At 39.6% G+C, this 18,748-nt stretch overlaps 1 protein-coding gene across 1 annotated transcript in view; it reads left to right on the forward strand.

The window, feature by feature from the left end:
* SLC9A2 (solute carrier family 9 member A2) overlaps nucleotides 1–18,548 on the forward strand; it is a 99,307-nt gene extending 80,759 nt beyond the window's left edge. Inside the window, exons 9-12 of the mRNA XM_004617920.3 lie at nucleotides 3,866–3,962; nucleotides 12,552–12,683; nucleotides 14,032–14,122; nucleotides 15,957–18,548. Of these exons, the coding sequence (XP_004617977.3) occupies nucleotides 3,866–3,962; nucleotides 12,552–12,683; nucleotides 14,032–14,122; nucleotides 15,957–16,327 (691 nt within the window). The 3' untranslated portion in view covers nucleotides 16,328–18,548. The remainder of the gene's footprint in view (nucleotides 1–3,865; nucleotides 3,963–12,551; nucleotides 12,684–14,031; nucleotides 14,123–15,956) is intronic.
* Nucleotides 18,549–18,748: the final 200 nt, after the last annotated feature.

The raw sequence follows: 18,748 nt of genomic DNA on the forward strand, positions 1-18,748 counted from the left end.
AGCTTAGGCAATGACAGGTTTATAAGTCTTTCAGATGTTACTAATATGCAGCCAGGGTCGAGATCCACTGATCTAGTCTGTCTTTCTAATTTAGAAAATGAGGATATGAGGATCCTTAATTTTGAGATGACTTCTCCAGAAATTCACAGCAAATCAAAAGCAGCACAATAAATAGTTAATTAGTGAAAGAGGTTGTTTCCCTAGTAATCATCATTTCTTCTTGATCACAGAAAGCACAGAAATGACAGATTCCATTGATTTCTTCTTTAACTGATGAGCTCAAAGCTCGTTTAAACTCAATGCCACCTAATTAAAATGTTACTGCTGGAAGACTTGATCAGCACAAGAAGACTCCAAATCCCAGGCAATGATAGAAACTATTATTTTCATGAGGACTCTAAGTCCCTGTAAAAATTATGGAAATTTACTCAGTCAAGAACTTCAGGAAAGGATGTTTAGGATAACTTGGAGGTAAAGGCATTGTCTTGCATTAGAAACAGCAGCAGACTAAGCAGAATGACTGGTCTGCTACCCCAGTTCTGCACACAGTCTGCTGTATGATTTAAGTCTGCTGTATGTCTATTTTCCTGAGGTTGTTTCAAGTTTAAACTGTGCCTCGGGGCTGGAGCAATAGCACAGTGGGAAGGGCATTTGCCTTGCATGTGGGCAACCTGGGTTCGATTCCCATTATCCCATATGGTCTCCTGAGCACCGCCAGGAGTAATTCCTGAGTGCAAAGCCAGAAGTAACCCCTGAGCATTGCCGGGTATGACCCAAAAAGCAAAACAACAACAACAACAACAACAAACTGCCTAGCCTTGATTTTTAACATTGCTTCTAGCTTTAAATTTTTATTTATATATGTGTTCGCATACAAATAAAGTATATATACATATGGGCTGGAGCGATAGCATAGCAGGTAGGGCATTTGCTTTACACACAGCCAACCCGGGTTTGATTCCTCTGCCCCTCTTTGGAGAGCCCGGCAAGCTACTGAGAGTATCTCGCCCACATGGCAGAGCCTGGCAAGCAACCTGTGGCATATTTGATATGCCAAAAACAGTAACAAGAAGTCTCACAATGAAGACATTACTGGGTGCCTACTCAAGCAAATCGATGAACAATGGGATGACACTGATACAGTGATACATATATATATATATATATATATATATAAATGTGTGTACACATATATTCATTTTTGGGTAATGGCTAATGGTGCTCAGGGCTTACTTCTAGTTCTGTGCTAGGAATAATGCCTGATAGTGCTAAGATGACCTTTTGAACTAAAAAGTTAAATAGTGTATATTAAATACATTAAGTGTATATTAAATATACACTTACCATTTTGTCTAGAAATAAAGACAAAAAAAGGAGAAAAATACACAACTCATAGATATTGTGATGAACACTATTAATATAAATATTTACAAGGGTACAAATGTTAGTAAATATATATAAATGCATGGATAAATAACCTACTATCATAAAATATAAAAATTACTGTAAAATAGATATATTTCTTAATGATACTTAATTATATAAATTAGAGTACATTTAAATGCATTAATTTATGTTTGCTTTGGGATCATACTTGGTGGTACTCAAGACTGATTCCTGGCTCTCTACTCAGGGATCATCTCTTGCAGTGCTCAGGGGTCATATGCAATGCCAGGGATCAAACTGGGATCAGCCAATGCAAGGCAAATGCCTTAACCCCTGTACTATCTCTCTCGCCCATGATATAGAAAATTCAAATTAGATACATAGTCACATAACTTCAAAATATGTCAAATAAAACATGACAGGACTAAAAACAAAATGTACAAATCCTTACAACAACTGATAATTGTAATACTATAAGGATAGAGAGATTTCAACAAGAAATCAGGTCTTAACAAAGTTTCATACAAGGTTTGGTCCCTTCCTGGGAGGGAATCAAAAGCAATATATAAAATGACAGTGAACCTAAAATACTCTGTTAAATAAAATATTGAATTAAGAAATTAAAATGTGAAATAAAACTATTTAAAATATGTCATATGCCATGTCAAAACTTGCAGAACGCAGTATTTAAGAGGATTTTTTAAACTTCCATAACAAATGTTAAAAATGAGTTAGGCTGACTATCAATAATATGAACTCCTATGCAGCATAATTTTATATTTTTATGAATTTTATAATTAAAATTACAAATATGAATTGTTTTTTGCCAGAGTTATGCAATCATATATCAGATTCAGTAGAATCTTGGTGAGAACATTGTGAAAAAAGATCAGAAGATTGTTGCTTTAGAGCTTATTATTTTCTTCCAACTCTAAAATTCTGTAAAATAATTTTGCTGATTAAAAAAGAAATAAAAAGATGTTCAGATTCATCACTCTAACAAAAGTTATCTGAGAACTGGAGATATGGTATAGAGGTAAAGCACTTGCCTTGCACACAGCTGATTCCAGTTCCTAAAACCACCTATGACTCCCTGAGAACCACCAGTAGTGATCCCTGAGCACTGCTGGGCATAGCAAAAAATTATAATGATAAATGATTTTCAATCTAGAGGAATTTGGCCTGCCAGAGTCATAAGTGTTTATATTTGTTTCTTTTGTGTGCACGTTGCACATTTGTAAGAGGTCTGTATGCACTGTTTTCACTGTTATAAGTTATTATCATAACGGCAAGTTTTTACGTTCTTTCTGTGAAACGCCAGTTTACATTTATTTTCTTAATTTATGTTACCTATTTTATTTATACATACATGTGGATGATAGATATCACCCTCGAATGCTTTTGGAAGCAGTTAGAATGAAAGGTGTGATCCAGTTGGCTCTTTTGACAGAAATCACCTCCTATGAATGCTAAGTTGTCAAGACCAAAGCTTTGCTCACTTAGCAGATCCAGGGCTGAGTTCCTTGGCTCAGAAATGGACTCATTAATCTACAATATTTACTCTTGTTTCACAAATGTTTCTGTGTAAAAATACCTTATTTAATATACATATGTATATTTATGTATACATATATACCTATATATACATATATATGTGTGTATATATGCATATATATATAGAGAGAGAGAGAGAGCTGATTTGTTGACATTGAACTTAAGCCCAGTTGCACTTAACTCCTGTGAGAACTAAGCTAATTTAAAGGGACTGGAGGGCACATCACAACCTTCTTGCATTTAGAACTGATCAGTTCTGTAGAGCTGTGCTTGGAGAGCTTTTTAAACAGTGAGGTCACCAACAGAAAGCACTTTAGTGTGAAACATCACACCATCCAGACCTGAAAATGCCACTTTTTCTATAGCATAAGAAGTGAAACAATAAGGTGGAGAACGGCCATGTGTCAGCTCCTCTGGATGTCTGTTTTTAGGTAATATGTTTCCGATAGACAGCTAATAACTGGGACAATACCATGAGTGTTGCTACCGTGGTTTATTGACATATTGAACTATTCAGTGAATTTTCAAACATGGAATCCTGAATAATGAGAATCAGTGTTAAGCCCATGTGCATTATTTGCTTGTGGTTATTTCTCATAAGTTCTTAAAAGACCTGATCTTAATAGCAATGTAACATCTATATGAAGTATTTGATGTACTCAGATGATGTAATAAAAACTACTATAGTTTGTTTATCTTAAAATAATAATTACATGATCATACCCTGTGTATGAAAATGATCTGACCCCAAATTAAATGGCTCTGAATTTTGAATTATTTTAAAGCATTGAATAATTTTCAAGTGTACTCTTTAAAGTTAGCTCTCTAGTACTCTTAAATTATGAGGTATATATGTGTAATATATAACAATGGAAATTATTTCAATGTGTGTTAAAGAGCAAAATATTTTTTTAAATGTTGCCAGTGACTGTCGTGAAGAAAAATTAAGGAAGCTTACCCCTGGAGAAATGGATGAAATTCGTGAAATACTATCAAGAAATCTCTATCAAATACGTCAGCGAGTAAGACTTATACTTTTATTTATTTATTTATTTATTTATTTATTTATTTATTTATTTTCTTTTTTCTTTTTTGGGTCACAAAACCCCTGACGATGCACAGGAGTTACTCCTGGCTCTGCACTCAGGAATTACTCCTGGCGGTGCTCAGGGGACCATATGGGATGCTGGGAATTGAACCTGGGTCGGCCGCTTGCAAGGCAAATGCCCTACCCGCTGTGCTATTGCTCCAGCCCCAAGACTCATACTTTTAGCAAGATCTACTTGCTTTTGGCTAAAACAACATATTGAGTACATGCTAGCTGGGTCATAGTCATTGCCACTTCTGTGGGTCACATGCTCAAATTGTTGCCTTTTCTGTTTGTTCTCTTTTGGCTTGTGGCCATTCCCTGTGGTGCCTAGGGTCTGCTTTTGGTGGTGTTGACAGATCACTCCTGGTGGGCCTGAGGAGACTCTACACGGTGTCAGGGGTCAACCCAATCATTCTAGTGAGTGTAAATCAAGCACCCTACCGGCTGGATTACCTCTCTGGCCCCCAACATCTTCTTTTATGTATGTTAGACCCCACCTTCACAGTGTCCTGTTTGCTTGAAGTATCACTTCCTCCTAGGTATCGTAGAAACCTTACAGGCCCTGAGATTCTGCTACTTTGGGTTTGGATGTTTTAAAGGAAAATATGAACTAATTGTGAGGAAAGCAATTGATTTCTCTTTTTAAAAACTTTCAATGCTTTGTTTTCAGGGCCACATTGGCTCAAAGGGTATGCTGTGCCCCACTCCTTTGGTTGTCTCCCAGGTCTGCTGTGCCTTTTATTTTTTGATAAAGAAGTTTTTTTAACATGTCTTAAAGTGTGTTTAAACTCCACGTATTTAGTTATTACGAAGTATGTTGCCCTTTATCAAGTGTTGTGTGTCCCCTCCGAGTCACCTCTTACTGCATCTCCATCCCAACTCTTGTTACTTGCTAAACTTCTAGCTGACACTTGGATTCTGCCTGCAGTCCTCCATGCCCCATTCCAGTGATGTGTGTGATGCTGTCTTTCAGCAAGGTCAGTATCCCCGGGGCCTCTGATTTACAGGAGATAAGCTGAAGGAGATCTCAGTGAATTGGGACATAGAGCACACCACTCTGAAGCATCCACAGACACCTGGGGTTCATTTCCATGTCTCTTAGCTTCTCATCCCAGATTCCCCATCCTACCATCCTGCACTGGTGTCCACCTTTTCCTCAACGCATCTTGGAATGGCAGCATTTTGCTCTTGAACAAGCAAAAGCAGTGACAGTGACTTCCGAGCAATGTTAGCCTTTTAGAATTGGTATTTCCATGTCCAAGTTCTGCTTTCTCCATATTTGTTTCCACCACTATTCAGTCTTTTGGATGGTATCTCAGTCTTCATGCCCTGTGATAAATGCTGTGTTCTCTGTCTTCAGTTACAGAATCTCATGGATTCTATCAGCTGAGCCATATTCTCCAACTTTTGAGGTTTTTCTGACCATTGCAGTGATCCCTGATTCCATCTTTAAATGACACAGCACTTGCCATATGATTTCTTGCTTTATTTCACAATTCTGCATTGTTATTCCTAGTTGCCATACTGGATAATAAATTCCTCAAGGTGGGAATTGTGCCTGGTTCTGTATTACTTTTGCAGATATCTGCTAGGTCTAATATAAACATGGGGAGATCATCTCAAATGATAGACACTAATTCGATCAGAAAAATAAAAAAAATTGCTAATAATTTCTATTTGTTTTAGAAAGAAGGTTTCTGTTTTATTTACAAAGCCATCAGTGTTTAGATTACATCCCTCTAATTAGAAATTTCTTGCTTCAAAGGGTTCTGTGCTTTCCTGATTCACAACCAATTGAAAAGAAATGCTCAGGAGCGAATCAGAGGGACATGGCACCACCAAGTGGCTCAGAGTAAGGTTTGCTCTTATGCAAACCATTATTTAATATCCCTATGCCAGGATTCGTATTCAAAAGAGAAGGCTTGAAGATGGCTTGTATTTCCCGTTTCCCCTACCTTGCTAATGATGGGCCACACACCAGGAAGACCCAAGGTTGACAGAGACACTTCTTGTTTTTTCATTGATAGACAACTCGCTTTTTCATTAAAATATTGTAGTTGCTGACTTTCGTGAGAATAATTTTTTCAAACTTTGAAAAGATTTTAACTTTTTGTTTTTATTTTTTTATTGAATCATTGTAAGCAATGCTTACAAAGGTTTCATGTTTGAGTTTCAGTCATACAGTGATCGAACACCCATCCCTCCAACAGTGTGCATTTTCCACCACCAATGTCCCAGTACCCAGTATTACCACCCCCACCCGAATTCCCTCCTCCTCCTGCATCTATGGCAAACAATTCCCCCCATACTCTTTCTCTACTTTGGGGCATTATGGTTTTCAATACAGATACTGAGAGGCTATCACATTTGGTCCTTTATCTGCTTTCAGCACACATCTCTGATCCTGAGTGATCCCTCCAACCATCATTGACTTAGTGATCCCTTTTCTATTCCAGCTGCCTTCTCCCCCAGCTCATGAGGCAGGCTTTCAACTATGGAACAATATTCCTGACTCTTGTCTCTATTGTCCTTGGGTATCAGTCTCATATGATGATATTTTATATTCCACAAATGAGTTCAGTCATTCTATGTCTGTCCCTCTCTTTCTGACTCATTTCACTTAGTATGATACTCTCCATGACCATCCACTTATAACCAAATTTCATGACTTCATCTTTCCTAACAGCTACATAGTACTCCATTGTATAGATGGAGTATATTTCTTTAACCAGTCATCTGCTCTTGGACACTCAGGTTGTTTCCAAATTCTGGCTATTGTAAAGAGTGCTACAATGAACATACAGGTGAAGATGTCATTTCTATTGTGCTCTTTTGCACCCTCGAATATATTTCCAAAAGTGGTACTGCAGGGTCATATGGAAGCTCAATTTTTAGTTTTTTGAGAAATGTCCATATTGTTTTCCAAAACAACTGGACCAGTCAGCATTCCCACCATCAGTGAAAGAGCATCCTTTTTCCCCACATCCACACAAGCACTGGTTGCTTTTGTTAATTTTAACCTGTGCCAGTCTCTGTGGTATGAGGTGATATCTCATTGTTGTTTTGCTTTGCATATCCCTGATGATTAGCGATGTGGAACATTTTTTCACATGCATTTTGGCCATTTGTGTTTCTTTTTTGAGGAAGCTTCTGTTCATTTTTTCTACCTAATTTTTGATAGGGTTGGAAGTTTTTTCTTGTACAATTCTACTATTGTCTTGCATATTCTGGATGTTAAACCCTTACTAGATGATTATTGGGTAAATATTCTTTCCCATTCTGTGGGCTCTCTCTGTATTTTGGTCACATTATTTCAATTCTTCTTTGGGACAGGGATTGGGGTTCGGGATGGAAATATCTAAAATATGGTGGTAACTTCTACACTGCTGGTGGGAATGCCGGCTAGTTCAGCCCTTTTGGAAAACAGTATGGACGATTCTCAAAAAACTAGAGGTTGAGCTCCCATTTGACCCAGCAATACCACTGCTGGGAATATATCCCAGAAAAGCCAAAAAGTATAGCCGAAGTGACATATGCACTTATATGTTCACCGCAGCACTGTTTACAATAGCCAGAATCTGGAAAAAACCCCAGTGCCCTAGAACAGATGACTGGTTGAAGAAACTCTGGTACATCTATACAATGGAATACTATGCAGCTGTTAGAAAAAAATGAGGTCATGACATTTGCATATAAGTGGATCAACATGGAAAGTATCATGCTAAGTGAAATGAGTCAGAAATAGAGAGACAGACATAGAAAGATTGCACTCATCTGTGGAATATAGAATAATAGACTATAAGACTAACGTCCAAGAATAGTAGAAATAAGTACCAGGAGATTGTCTCCATGGCTTGGAGGTTGGTCTCTCATTCTGGGTAACTCAGGGAAGGGACCACCAAGTAAAATGTGGTTGGAGGTCATGTGGGGGAAGGGTGATGCGGGCCGAATACAGACTAGAGACTGAACACAATGGCCACTCAACACCTTTATTGCAAACCACAACACCTAATCAGAGAGAGAGAACAAAAGAGAATTCCCTGCCATAGTGGCAGGGTGGGGTGGGGTGAGACGGGACTGGGGATGGGGGGAGGGATGTTGGGTTTACTGGTGGTGGAGAATGGGCACTGGTGAAGGGATGGGTTATCGAACTTTGTATTGGGGAAACATGAGCACAAAAATGTATGGATCTGTAACTGTACCCTCACGATGACTCTCTAATTAAAAATAAACTAATAAAAAAATAATAAAAAAATATGGTGGTAAGAAGGTGTAATGGTGGTAGGACTGGTATTTGAATATTAAATGTAATCAAATATTGTGAACTGTCACTGTCACTGTCATCCCATTGCTCATTGATTTGTTCGAGCAGACACCAATAACGTCTCTCATTGTCAGACTTATTGTTACCGTTTTGGCATATCCAATACGCCACGGGTGGCTTGCCAGGCTCTGCCGTGTGGGCACAATACTCTCGGTAGCTTGCCGGGCTCTCCAAGAGGGGTGGAGGAATCGAACACGGGTCGACTGCGTGAAAGGCGAACGCCCTACCACTGTGAACTAACATAATTTTTTTTAAAAAAATTAAATTATTTTCAGTACTATATAAAGCAACAGAATGGGAGACTAACACCCAAGGATAGTAGAGATAAGGGTCAGGAGGATCACTCCACTGTTTGGAAAGCGGCCTCACATGCTGAAGGAAAAGGGATAGAGAAGGGTCCACTAATTAAATGATGCTTGGAGGGCTCACTCAGATGGGAGATGTGTGCTGAAAGTAGGCTATGGCCAAACATGATGGCCACTTACTATCTGTATTGCAAACCATAACACCCAAAAGGAGAGAGAGAGAGGGTAATAGGGAATGTGCCTTCTATCAGTGTGTGGGGAATGGGGTGGTGGTGGGAGTAATACTGGGAACATTGGTAGTGGAGGATGGGCACTGATGGAGGAATGGGTACTCGATCATTGTATGACTGAAACGTAATCACGAAAGTTTATAAGTCTGTAGCTGTATCTCAGGGCTATTCATTAAAAAAATTAAAAGAAAAAATGAAAAACAAATTCCAGTACTATATTGAATAGGAGTGGAGAGAGTGGACATACTTGTCTTGTCCCTGATCTTAGAGGGAAGGCTTTTAGTTTCTCCCCCTTGAGAATGATGCTTGCCATGGGCTTGTGGTAGGTGGTTTTGACTCTATTGAGGAAAGTTCCTTCAATGCCCATTGCTGAGAGTTTTCAAAATAAATGGGTGATGGATCTTGTCAAATGCTTTCTCTGCATTGATATGATCATATGGTCTTTATCTTTTCTTTTATTGATATGATGGATTATGTTGATTGATTTGTGGATGCTAAACCATCCTTGCATCCTCAGGATGAATCCTACTTAGTCATGATTTATGATCTTTTTGATGAGTCGTTGGATTTTGTTTACTAGGATTTTGTTGAGAATCTTTGCATTTGTGTCATCAGGGATATCGGCCTGTAATTCTTTCTTTGTGGTATCTCTGTCTGCTTTTGATATCAGGGTGATATTTGCTTCATATAAATTGTTTGGTAGTGTTTCTGATTCTTCAGTTTCCTGGAAAAGCTTGGAAAAGATTGGGAATAAGTCCTCTTTAGAGATTTGGAAGAATTCACTAGTGAATCCATCTGGGCCAGGACTTTTGCATTTGGGAAGACTGTTTATTACCATTTCAGTTTCCTTGATGGGATAGGTCTGTTCAGATACTCCAGGTCATCTTGGTTCAGCCTTAGAAGACTATAGAAATGCAGGAATTTATCCATTTCCTTGAGGTTTTTTGTTTCGTGGCATAAAGATTCTCAAAGTAATCTCTGATGATCCTTTGAATTTCTGTGGTTTCTGTTGTGATGTCCCCTTTTTTATTTCTAATTCTGGTTATTAGGATTTTATCTCCCATTTTCTTTGTGAGTCTTGCTAGAGTTTCACTGATCTTGTTTATTTTCTCAAAGAACCACCTCTTTGTTTCATTTATCTTTTGTATTGTTTTTTTTTTGGCTTCTATCTTGTTAATCTCTGCTCTAATTTTATTATTTTATTCCTCCTGCCTGGGTTGGGCACCTTTCATTGGTCATTCTCCAAGCTCTTAAGCTGTGAGGTTGGTTACTTATGTGGGCTCACTCCTTCTTCCTAAAAATGCTTGTAGAGCTATAAACTTTCTTCTTAACACAGCTTTTGCCATGTCCCATAAGTTCTGGTAACTCATGTCTTCGTTCTCCTTTGTTTCCAGGAATCTTTTGATTTCCTCTTTGACTTCCTTTCTAAGCCACTCATTGTTCAGTGGTGAGGTATTTGATTTGATTTTCTGTTTGTGTGTAGTATTCACTTCTATTTTCAGCACATCATGGTCTGAGAAGATCACTGATACAATTTCTATCTTCTTAATTTTATGAAGGTATGTTTTGTGGCCCAGGATGTGGTCTATCTTGGAGAATGTCCCATGCACACTTAAAGTAATATGTATTAAGCTTTTTGAGAATGAAGTGTCTTATATATATACATATATATACATATAAATATCCCTTTCTTCCCTTTCTTCTCTCAGATAAAATATGTCCTTGCTAAACTTCGTTCTGATTGATTTATCGAGAGGTGATAAAGCAGTGTTGAAATCTCCCACTAGTATTGTGTTGCTATTGATGTCTTTCTTTAAGCCTATGAGTAGTTGTTTGAAGTATTTTGCTGGTTCCTCATTAGGTGCATATACATTTAGGAGTGTAAGTTCTTCCTGATGTATAGATCCCTTAATCCATACAAAATGACCTTTACTGTCTCTTGTGACCATCTTCAGTCTGAAATCAGTGTGATCCGATACCAGAATGACCATTCCAGGATTTTTGAGGGAGTTATTTGCCTGTAGAATTATTTTCCAGCCTTTGACTTTGAAACTGTGTTTTCTCTGACTGTTCAGATGTATTTCTTGCAGGCAACAGAATGTTGGGCTTAATTTTTTGATTGATCCTGCCACTCTGTGTCTTTTTATTGGTGCGTTTGACCTATTGGCATTGAGAGAGATTATTGTTATGGGTTTTTCCCCCATCTATCTGCCAAAGGATGGTGTATTTGAGAGGTTTGTCTTGTCTTGAAGTAGCCTACTTAGTTGTTCTTTTAACCATGGTTTTGAGTCTATAAAATTCCTGAGTTGTTGTTTGTCTGTGAAAATGTGTGCTGTACCTTCTGATATGAATGAGAGTCTAGCTGGGTAAAGTATTTTTGGTGAGGCATTTATTTCATTGAGTTTTTTCACAATATCCACCACTGTCTTCCATCCCTGAGGGTTTTATTAGATAAGTTGGCTGTAAATCTTAAGGATGCTCCTTTATAGGCAATTTCTTTCTTTGATCTTGCTGCTTTCAGAATTTTATCTCTCTCTATGGTCTTCATCATTCTGATAAGGATGTGTCTTGGAGTATTTTTATTTGGATTTCTTTTAGCTGGTGCCCTTTGGGCCTCCTGAATCTGCTCACTTGTGCTCTTCTGCTCTGGGAGCATCTTAGCAAAGATGTCTTTGACAGTTTATTCTTCTTCAGGGTTTTCTTCCTGTCCCTCTGGGATTTCAGTGAGTTTTATGTGATTCCTCTTGGCTTCATCCTGATTTTCCCTTGACATCTGCTGATTCATTTTGAGGCTCTTTTCCATTTTCTGCTGTTGTCTGTTGTCTACACCTCATCTTAGAGCTCACTGATTCTGTCCTCAGTAGCTGTTTCTCTGCTGCTGAGGCTTCCACTGAGTTTTTCAATTCACCTACCAGGTTTTTCAGATATGTCATTTCTTTTAGTCATATTGTTTGCATGATTCACTTTTGTACTCTCAAATCTTCTTGTATTTTATTGGTGGTGCATTTCATTGCTTCTTTTAGCTCCTCACGCATCCTCAGTAGCTCCCATTCTAAATTCCTTGTCAGAGAGGTTGTCTAGCACTCCATTACTGGTTGGGTCTTCTGGGCTAGTGTCTTCACTAACGAAGCTTGGTGGGCTTCTGTGTTGCTTTACCGTTGTGACCTGTGTGGTTTAGACATTCGTGCTCACTGTTACTGTCGTGGTTTTGGTGTAATATTAATTGAGGTGGAGCTAATGAATTATTGGCCTAATAGGTTTTTGGTAATTGGGCTGCCCAAGTGAAAGTTCCATCTCAGAGGCTAATTTATGGTTCTTATGGGACATGGAGGGGGAAAATAACTTTTGGCCGCATTAGTGGCCCCGGCTCCTGATGCCAACCCCACCAGACCTGTATCTAGATTTGGGGAGATCCAGTGATTCCTTGAAAGTTGGGTTCTAATGGCAATGGCCTACTTGGGTTTGTCTGTTGTACCTTGGAGGAGGTTTGAACTTGAAAACTGGCTCATCAGCCCAGTCAATGCTCTGGAAAATTTTTTTACCACCTATATGCTGTAGCATGGCTGAAGTACAAAATCAAACTGTTCTTTAGCTTCTGGACAAAAATGAGAGCATTTTGTGTGTGTGTGTAAAATATTGTTTCTGTTTTCATTTTATTTCAGACTCTGTCCTACAACCGACACAATCTGACCGCAGACACTAGTGAGAGACAAGCCAAGGAGATTCTGATCCGCCGCAGGCACAGTCTTCGAGAAAGCATCAGGAAGGACAGCAGCTTGAACCGGGAGCGCAGGGTAACCAGACACTTTCGAGAGCACAGCCGGCTGCTGGTCCTGGGGCTGCCGAGGACTGATTCCTCTGCATTCTGGGATATTGCTGATTTGAAAAGATTTTTCAACCTGTGGTTGAGTAGTAGTCTGTTCTCATCATTGTTTAAGCTTTGGGAATGTAATAACGAACCAAGCTGCAAAGTCTGTGGAACTCACACCAAGTGGGAGAAAGTAACTGGTGGCAGAAATGAATAATCTGTTATGCTAAAGAGGCTTGCTAAGGAGAAAAGTGAAAGGAGGGAATGGGATTGAGCGGGGAGGCCAGGTCAGGAGTACAGGGAGGAAGGATTAGTTAAGTTACAATTATAAACCTGTCAGGCTTCAGAGACTGGCACTACAATCGTGTTGGTTAAACCACCTCCAATTGTGAGTTACCAGTAGTACACTTGGTGACAATGTATTCATCTTTCTTTCATTCTTTGCTCTTTTGGTTTTGAGGCCACAATCGGCATTGTTCAGGTTACTTCTGGCTCTGTTGTCAGGAATCACTTTTGTGGAAATCAGGGTACCATATAGAGGCCAGGGATTGAACCTGGGTTGGCTGCATGCAAGGCAAATGCCTTACCCATTTGAACTGTCTCTCCAGGCCGTGTTAACCTTTCCAGGGAAAGGCCGTAGGTGGCAGGTCGGTGAGCCCATTATTTCACCCAACTTTGAGAAGCTGATGGTGGCTAGGAAGTGAGAATCCACATTGCCCATTTATTTGGTCTGAGATAAATAGGTTAGGCAAGGGATTTAAAAATAATATCTGATTGACTAACTTGACTTAGCAGAAGTCACATCCTGCTTTTATTGTTTGTTTTGTTTGGGGGCCACACTTGGCTATGCTCAGAGGTTACTTCTAGCTCTGCACTTAGGAATCACTCCAGGCAGGCTGTGAACAACAAATGCAGTGCCAGGGATCAAACCCAGATCAACAGCATGCAAGGCCAGCGTCCTACTCACTGTACTATGCTTCTGGCTCAGTTGCACCCTGCTTTTAATACTATTTTGTATTGGGTCATAGGCATCAAAATGTTTGTGGGTAAAGAGGGTATTTTTTTTACATGTAAAATGTTGCACCCCTAATTCAGAGTTAAATAATTTAGGTCAAAGCTGTGACATTGCTACACGAATAATTTCCCACTATCATTTCAAGACTCACTAAAGTAATTAAAATTCAGGTAACTATTGCTTGAAACTAATCTTCATCCCACAAGCCTTCACAAAGTAATTTTGGAAACAAAAAACAACTTTTTTAAATGTGAAGGTTTGACAGAGAATTTTAAATTTCAAACAGACAATGTATTTTCTGTTTCTATTTCTTTTACAGGCTTCTACTTCGACCTCTCGATATTTATCTTTACCAAAAAATACAAAGCTTCCAGAAAAGCTACAAAAGAAAAACACTATTTCTAATGCAGGTAAGGCATAGAGACCATTAGAAATAGAATTGCTTTACATTTGGATGGGGGGCAGGGATGCTGGTTCACAACAAGGAGTGCTCAGTACTTAGTCCTGACTTGGCATTCAGGGATCACTCCTGGCAGGCTTGAAAGATCACATGTGGTGCTGGAGATGCATTGGGGTCAGTTGCATATAAAGTATGCATTTGTCTCTATCATCTCTCTGGCCCCTATACTTATTAATGTTCATAAAATAGATCACTTTATTCATTCTAAAGACAGTGAATTCAGTAGTTTGCAATTGTAAAGTAATATTAGCACTGTTGTCTCGTTGTTCATCAATTTGCTCGAGTGTGCACCAGTAATGTCTCCATTGTGAGACTTGTTACTGTTTTTGGCATATCCAATATGCCATGGGTAGCTTCCCAGGCTCTGCTGTGTAGGTAGGATACTCTTGGTAGCTTGCCGGGCTCTCCGAGAGGGATGGAGAAATCGAACCCGGTTCAGCTGCATTCAAGGCAAACGCCCTATCCACTGTGCTATCTCTCCAGTCCAAAGTAATATTATGGTAACTTTTTATTAATAATGCAATCTTCAAAATATAGTCCTGTGAACATTATGAATAATTTATTTTACGTGATTCTGTTGATACAGAAAGTAAATATTATACCCATGTGGTTAGTGAATAAGTAGCTAAAAATAAAATATGCAGAAGTTTTAATCTAATATAATAATTCTGTTACTAATTTGAATCTAAACATTTACAAGAATTCTGATGTATTTTGTGAATATATTTCAGCCATATACTTCACTTCCTATATAATTTAAATTTTGTTTTGTTTGCTTTGGGCTGCATCTGGTGGTGCTCAGGGCTTGCTCCTGGTTCTGTGCTCAGGGATCACTCCTGGCAGGATTCAGTAGGGCTTGTGTTGGCTGTGTGCAAGGCCAGTGCCTTATCTGCTATCTTGTGTGTTCAGCCCCAATAATAATAGTTTTGACACAATCTATTGGGCAGGCTCTGGGTAATTTTCTATGACTGGCGCCCAGGAGACACATATTAGGGTAGCATGCTGTTAATACCTCCATTTTATTTGCTTATCCTTTTATGTAACCTGGCAGAAGAGAAAAGTCTAAGGATGACTAACTGGGGCAATGAAGGGTGAGATGTGGGAGATGGTAGAGCATTGGGAAAGAAAGCCCTAATTGTGAGAACAGTGAGCTTTATGCTGCCAGTGAGAACCCATGGTAGGGGGGTCCTCCCTTCCCAGAACTTGCCCCCCGGGTGAATATTCCTTTACCTGTCACTCACAGCCTCAGGGCCTGTGCCAGCCAGTCAACTGCCAATCATGCCTTTTCCCTTTATTTATGAGGCGCTCAAGAGCACATACAAGGAATGTGCTGTGTATGAGATGTTGGGAGCAAGACAAAGATCTCTGGACTAGCTGCTAATCATTGATTAGGTGTGTGCTAGAGCCAGAGCTGACCTCAGGCCCTTCCCAGAACCACTCCTAGGGGCAGCTGACATGCAGAGCATCTCTGTGGCAGTCCAGCTCGATGTTGTTTCCTCTTGGTGCTGAGTGGTATCATCTGCAGAGCGGCCATTGTGTTCACACCAGTTAATGCCCTGGAAGAGCTCATTCCAGTATCGGGCATGTCGTAGGTTCTTTAAGATGAGTCTGGATACACCGTGAGCAACAATGCCCGCGTGTTACCCATCTCTCTGCTGAGCTTATTGTGAGCTTCTAGTGCCTGGCAAGGCCCCAGGGCAGACGTGGGCCTGGGGGGTTCCTGCAGAGCGAATCCCTTGTAGCCCTCTCTGAAATGCCCATCCTTGTCCTTCCCTCCACGGCAGGTGGAAACAGTAGTGACTCCGACACAGATGCTTCCACCACGGTCCTCAACCTGCAGCCTCGAGCACGGCGCTTCTTGCAGGAACAGTTCTCCAAGAAAGCCCCCCAGACCTATAAAATGGAATGGAAGAACGAGATGGATGTCGATTCTGGCCCAGGGCAGCCCTGCACACCTCCTGTGTCTCTAAGCAAAGATGGGGGCACCCAGACCCCAGGGGTGCTTCGGCAACCACTCCTCTCCAAAGGCCAGCCGGGCCTGGTGCTGGGAGACAACGGGACTGGAGGCCCAGGGCCCAGGCCACCACCCAGGCTGGTCAGAAGGGCCTCGGAACCTGGGAACCGCAAGGGCCGCTTTGGAAGTGAGAAGCCTTAGTGGAAGCCATCAGGGTAACCTGAGGCCACCCCTCCCTGTCCACTGTAGCTGCTGACCCGAAACTCTGACACCAGCAGGGAACCCATGTAAAATCCATCTAAGCACATTCCGTGGGTGACAGGATCTTGCCACTGGTCATCGGGATGAATGCATCTTTCAAGAAGAGGAAAATCAAAGGTGGGGGGGAAAGCTCCATAAATGTCTTTTTAAATTTTTTAAGTGGCTAGTTACAAGCGGTTTTGTTCTTTGCAAGTCTAGAGGGGAATTAAATTAAAAAAACACAAAAGTGTGCCTTTATTGAACCTGAAGGACAGAACTTGAAATTTTTAACACACCCTTGAAGGTGAAGATTTTAATATATATACATACATGCCTCAAGTTTTATTTATGAAGAAATATGTATATGTCATGTGTTTGCCAGTGAATGACACTAAAGATGCTCAGAACATCTCCTCACGTGGCACTTGTGGGGACCCCGCCATCTCCCACAGGGCAGTTCTCATTCTCACCTCTGTCGTCCATGGGCACGGAGGTGTTCTGCAGATAACTGGGACTCAATCAGGGAGACACCTAGAGGCTGGGCTGGGGCTGGGGCTGGGGCCTGAACTCTCCCTCTGCAACCAGGAGAACCAGCTGACTTTGGGTTCTCACTCCACCATGTGTTGGGATTGAGAGACCCCGTGTCCCATTTCTGTGTCCGTAATACAGAGAGGATAGATGCGGGGAGGCAACCAGCCTGCAAAGTCTGATAGTTGTGGGGACTGCTTGTGATGACGGAACACCCCTGTGATCTTGTGCCATGTGGGGAGATGGGGCAGGGCCTGTTCTCAACCTGTTGGTCATTTTTTATTGTGCAATACCGGGAGAAGATTCCCCTGCCTGCCTACCTGTGACCACCTACTTTAGGATTTTTCTGAAGAATTTTCTAGAATTTTGTATCCAAGTCAGAAGCTCCAAGCAGACAAGGATGACAGCTAAACTCCATGGGTATACTCCAATGTTTTATAAACTGGGGGAGATTTCAGGTTTTGAATTTTATTCAGGAAGCACTTTGGAGAATGGAGAGTCCTATGTTTATTTTGCACAAGTCGGTGATTTGTTACCTCTCCCCTCAATAAAATAATAACTCAAATTCTCCATAAAATGATTTCTACTCACCTCAATACTGGTTTTTAAAGTACAGCAGAAGACAAAAAGCAGAGCATAAGCATTAAAGGTTATTTGAATTCCTGTCTGTTAAACTGAAAATGTTATTTGGTCTGTTATTTTTTTCTGAGGGAAAAAAAATATCTTTGAAACTTGACTGGAACAGAACTCTCAACTTCTGGGTTTAGGTATGAGATAAAGCCACTCACGGAGTGCCTTAATCATTACAGAAAATCTTAATCATTACAGAAAAGATTACAAGTGAAGAGTGTTACTGAATGGCAAAATGTGAATAAGTTAAACAGAAAGATATAGGTAGGACTTAAAAATTCTGGGTGGTGGCTCTCATTGTCCCCTTCCACTATCCACACTGATGGGGAGAAGAAATCTACAATTTTTTTCTTATGTTCCAAAAATCTGAATGCTTCAAGATTATTGGATGTGAAGACCAAGGGAGGGAAAGACAGGTACAAGTTCACGAAGAACATTATTTATTTTGCAAATTCTCCTACATTGACCAGTGAAAAGCAGTGTAAACTTGATTTGAAAAATTCAAGTTCTGGACTCTGTGCCATAAAAATAAAATATTTATTGTAAATGCAAATTATTTATATAAAGAATTCAAATGTCACCTGCTGAAAATAAAAAAAGTAAACTCACTTTTAAAATTTTGTAATAGAAATGAGTCACCAAGATGTGTGATATGTATTTTTGAGAATGTTGAGAGTAATTTTAAATTTTAATTTATGAAATCTGAAAAGAAAGGTATAAGTGGAAAATGAATTTAAAATAAATTTCCTTATTTTTCCTGGTTTCTATATTAATATGTTATGTCTATCTATCTAGAACCAAAAGAGAAAATACAAAAATGTTATATCATTTCTTGTTAAACATGTAGACAAAATTGGACTTTCATCAGCTAACAGTCACATAAAGAATTTGGATGGCATAAAGTCAGAGAAAGTTGGTATACATTTCAAAAAATGGATGCTTATGTCAATTTATTTTTATTATAATTGTAATTTTTTCTTCGTCGAATGACAGAAGCAATGAAAATAAATTTGATTTCCTTTAACTTTTTCTCTATGTTATTTTATAAATTAAATTCTAGATACCATAGTGTGGAAACATTTGAAAAAGTTAAATATCTATATAAGACAGAAAGATACCCAATATTTTGTAAATGATTCTCTTAGTTCAAATGACACTTTCCAACCAGAGGTTCAGTGTGACCATGAAATATCAATGGATCTTCAGTGTCTCTGCAGTCAAATT

Source organism: Sorex araneus, chromosome X (genome assembly GCF_027595985.1).
Source record: "Sorex araneus isolate mSorAra2 chromosome X, mSorAra2.pri, whole genome shotgun sequence".
Taxonomy (NCBI): domain Eukaryota; kingdom Metazoa; phylum Chordata; class Mammalia; order Eulipotyphla; family Soricidae; genus Sorex; species Sorex araneus.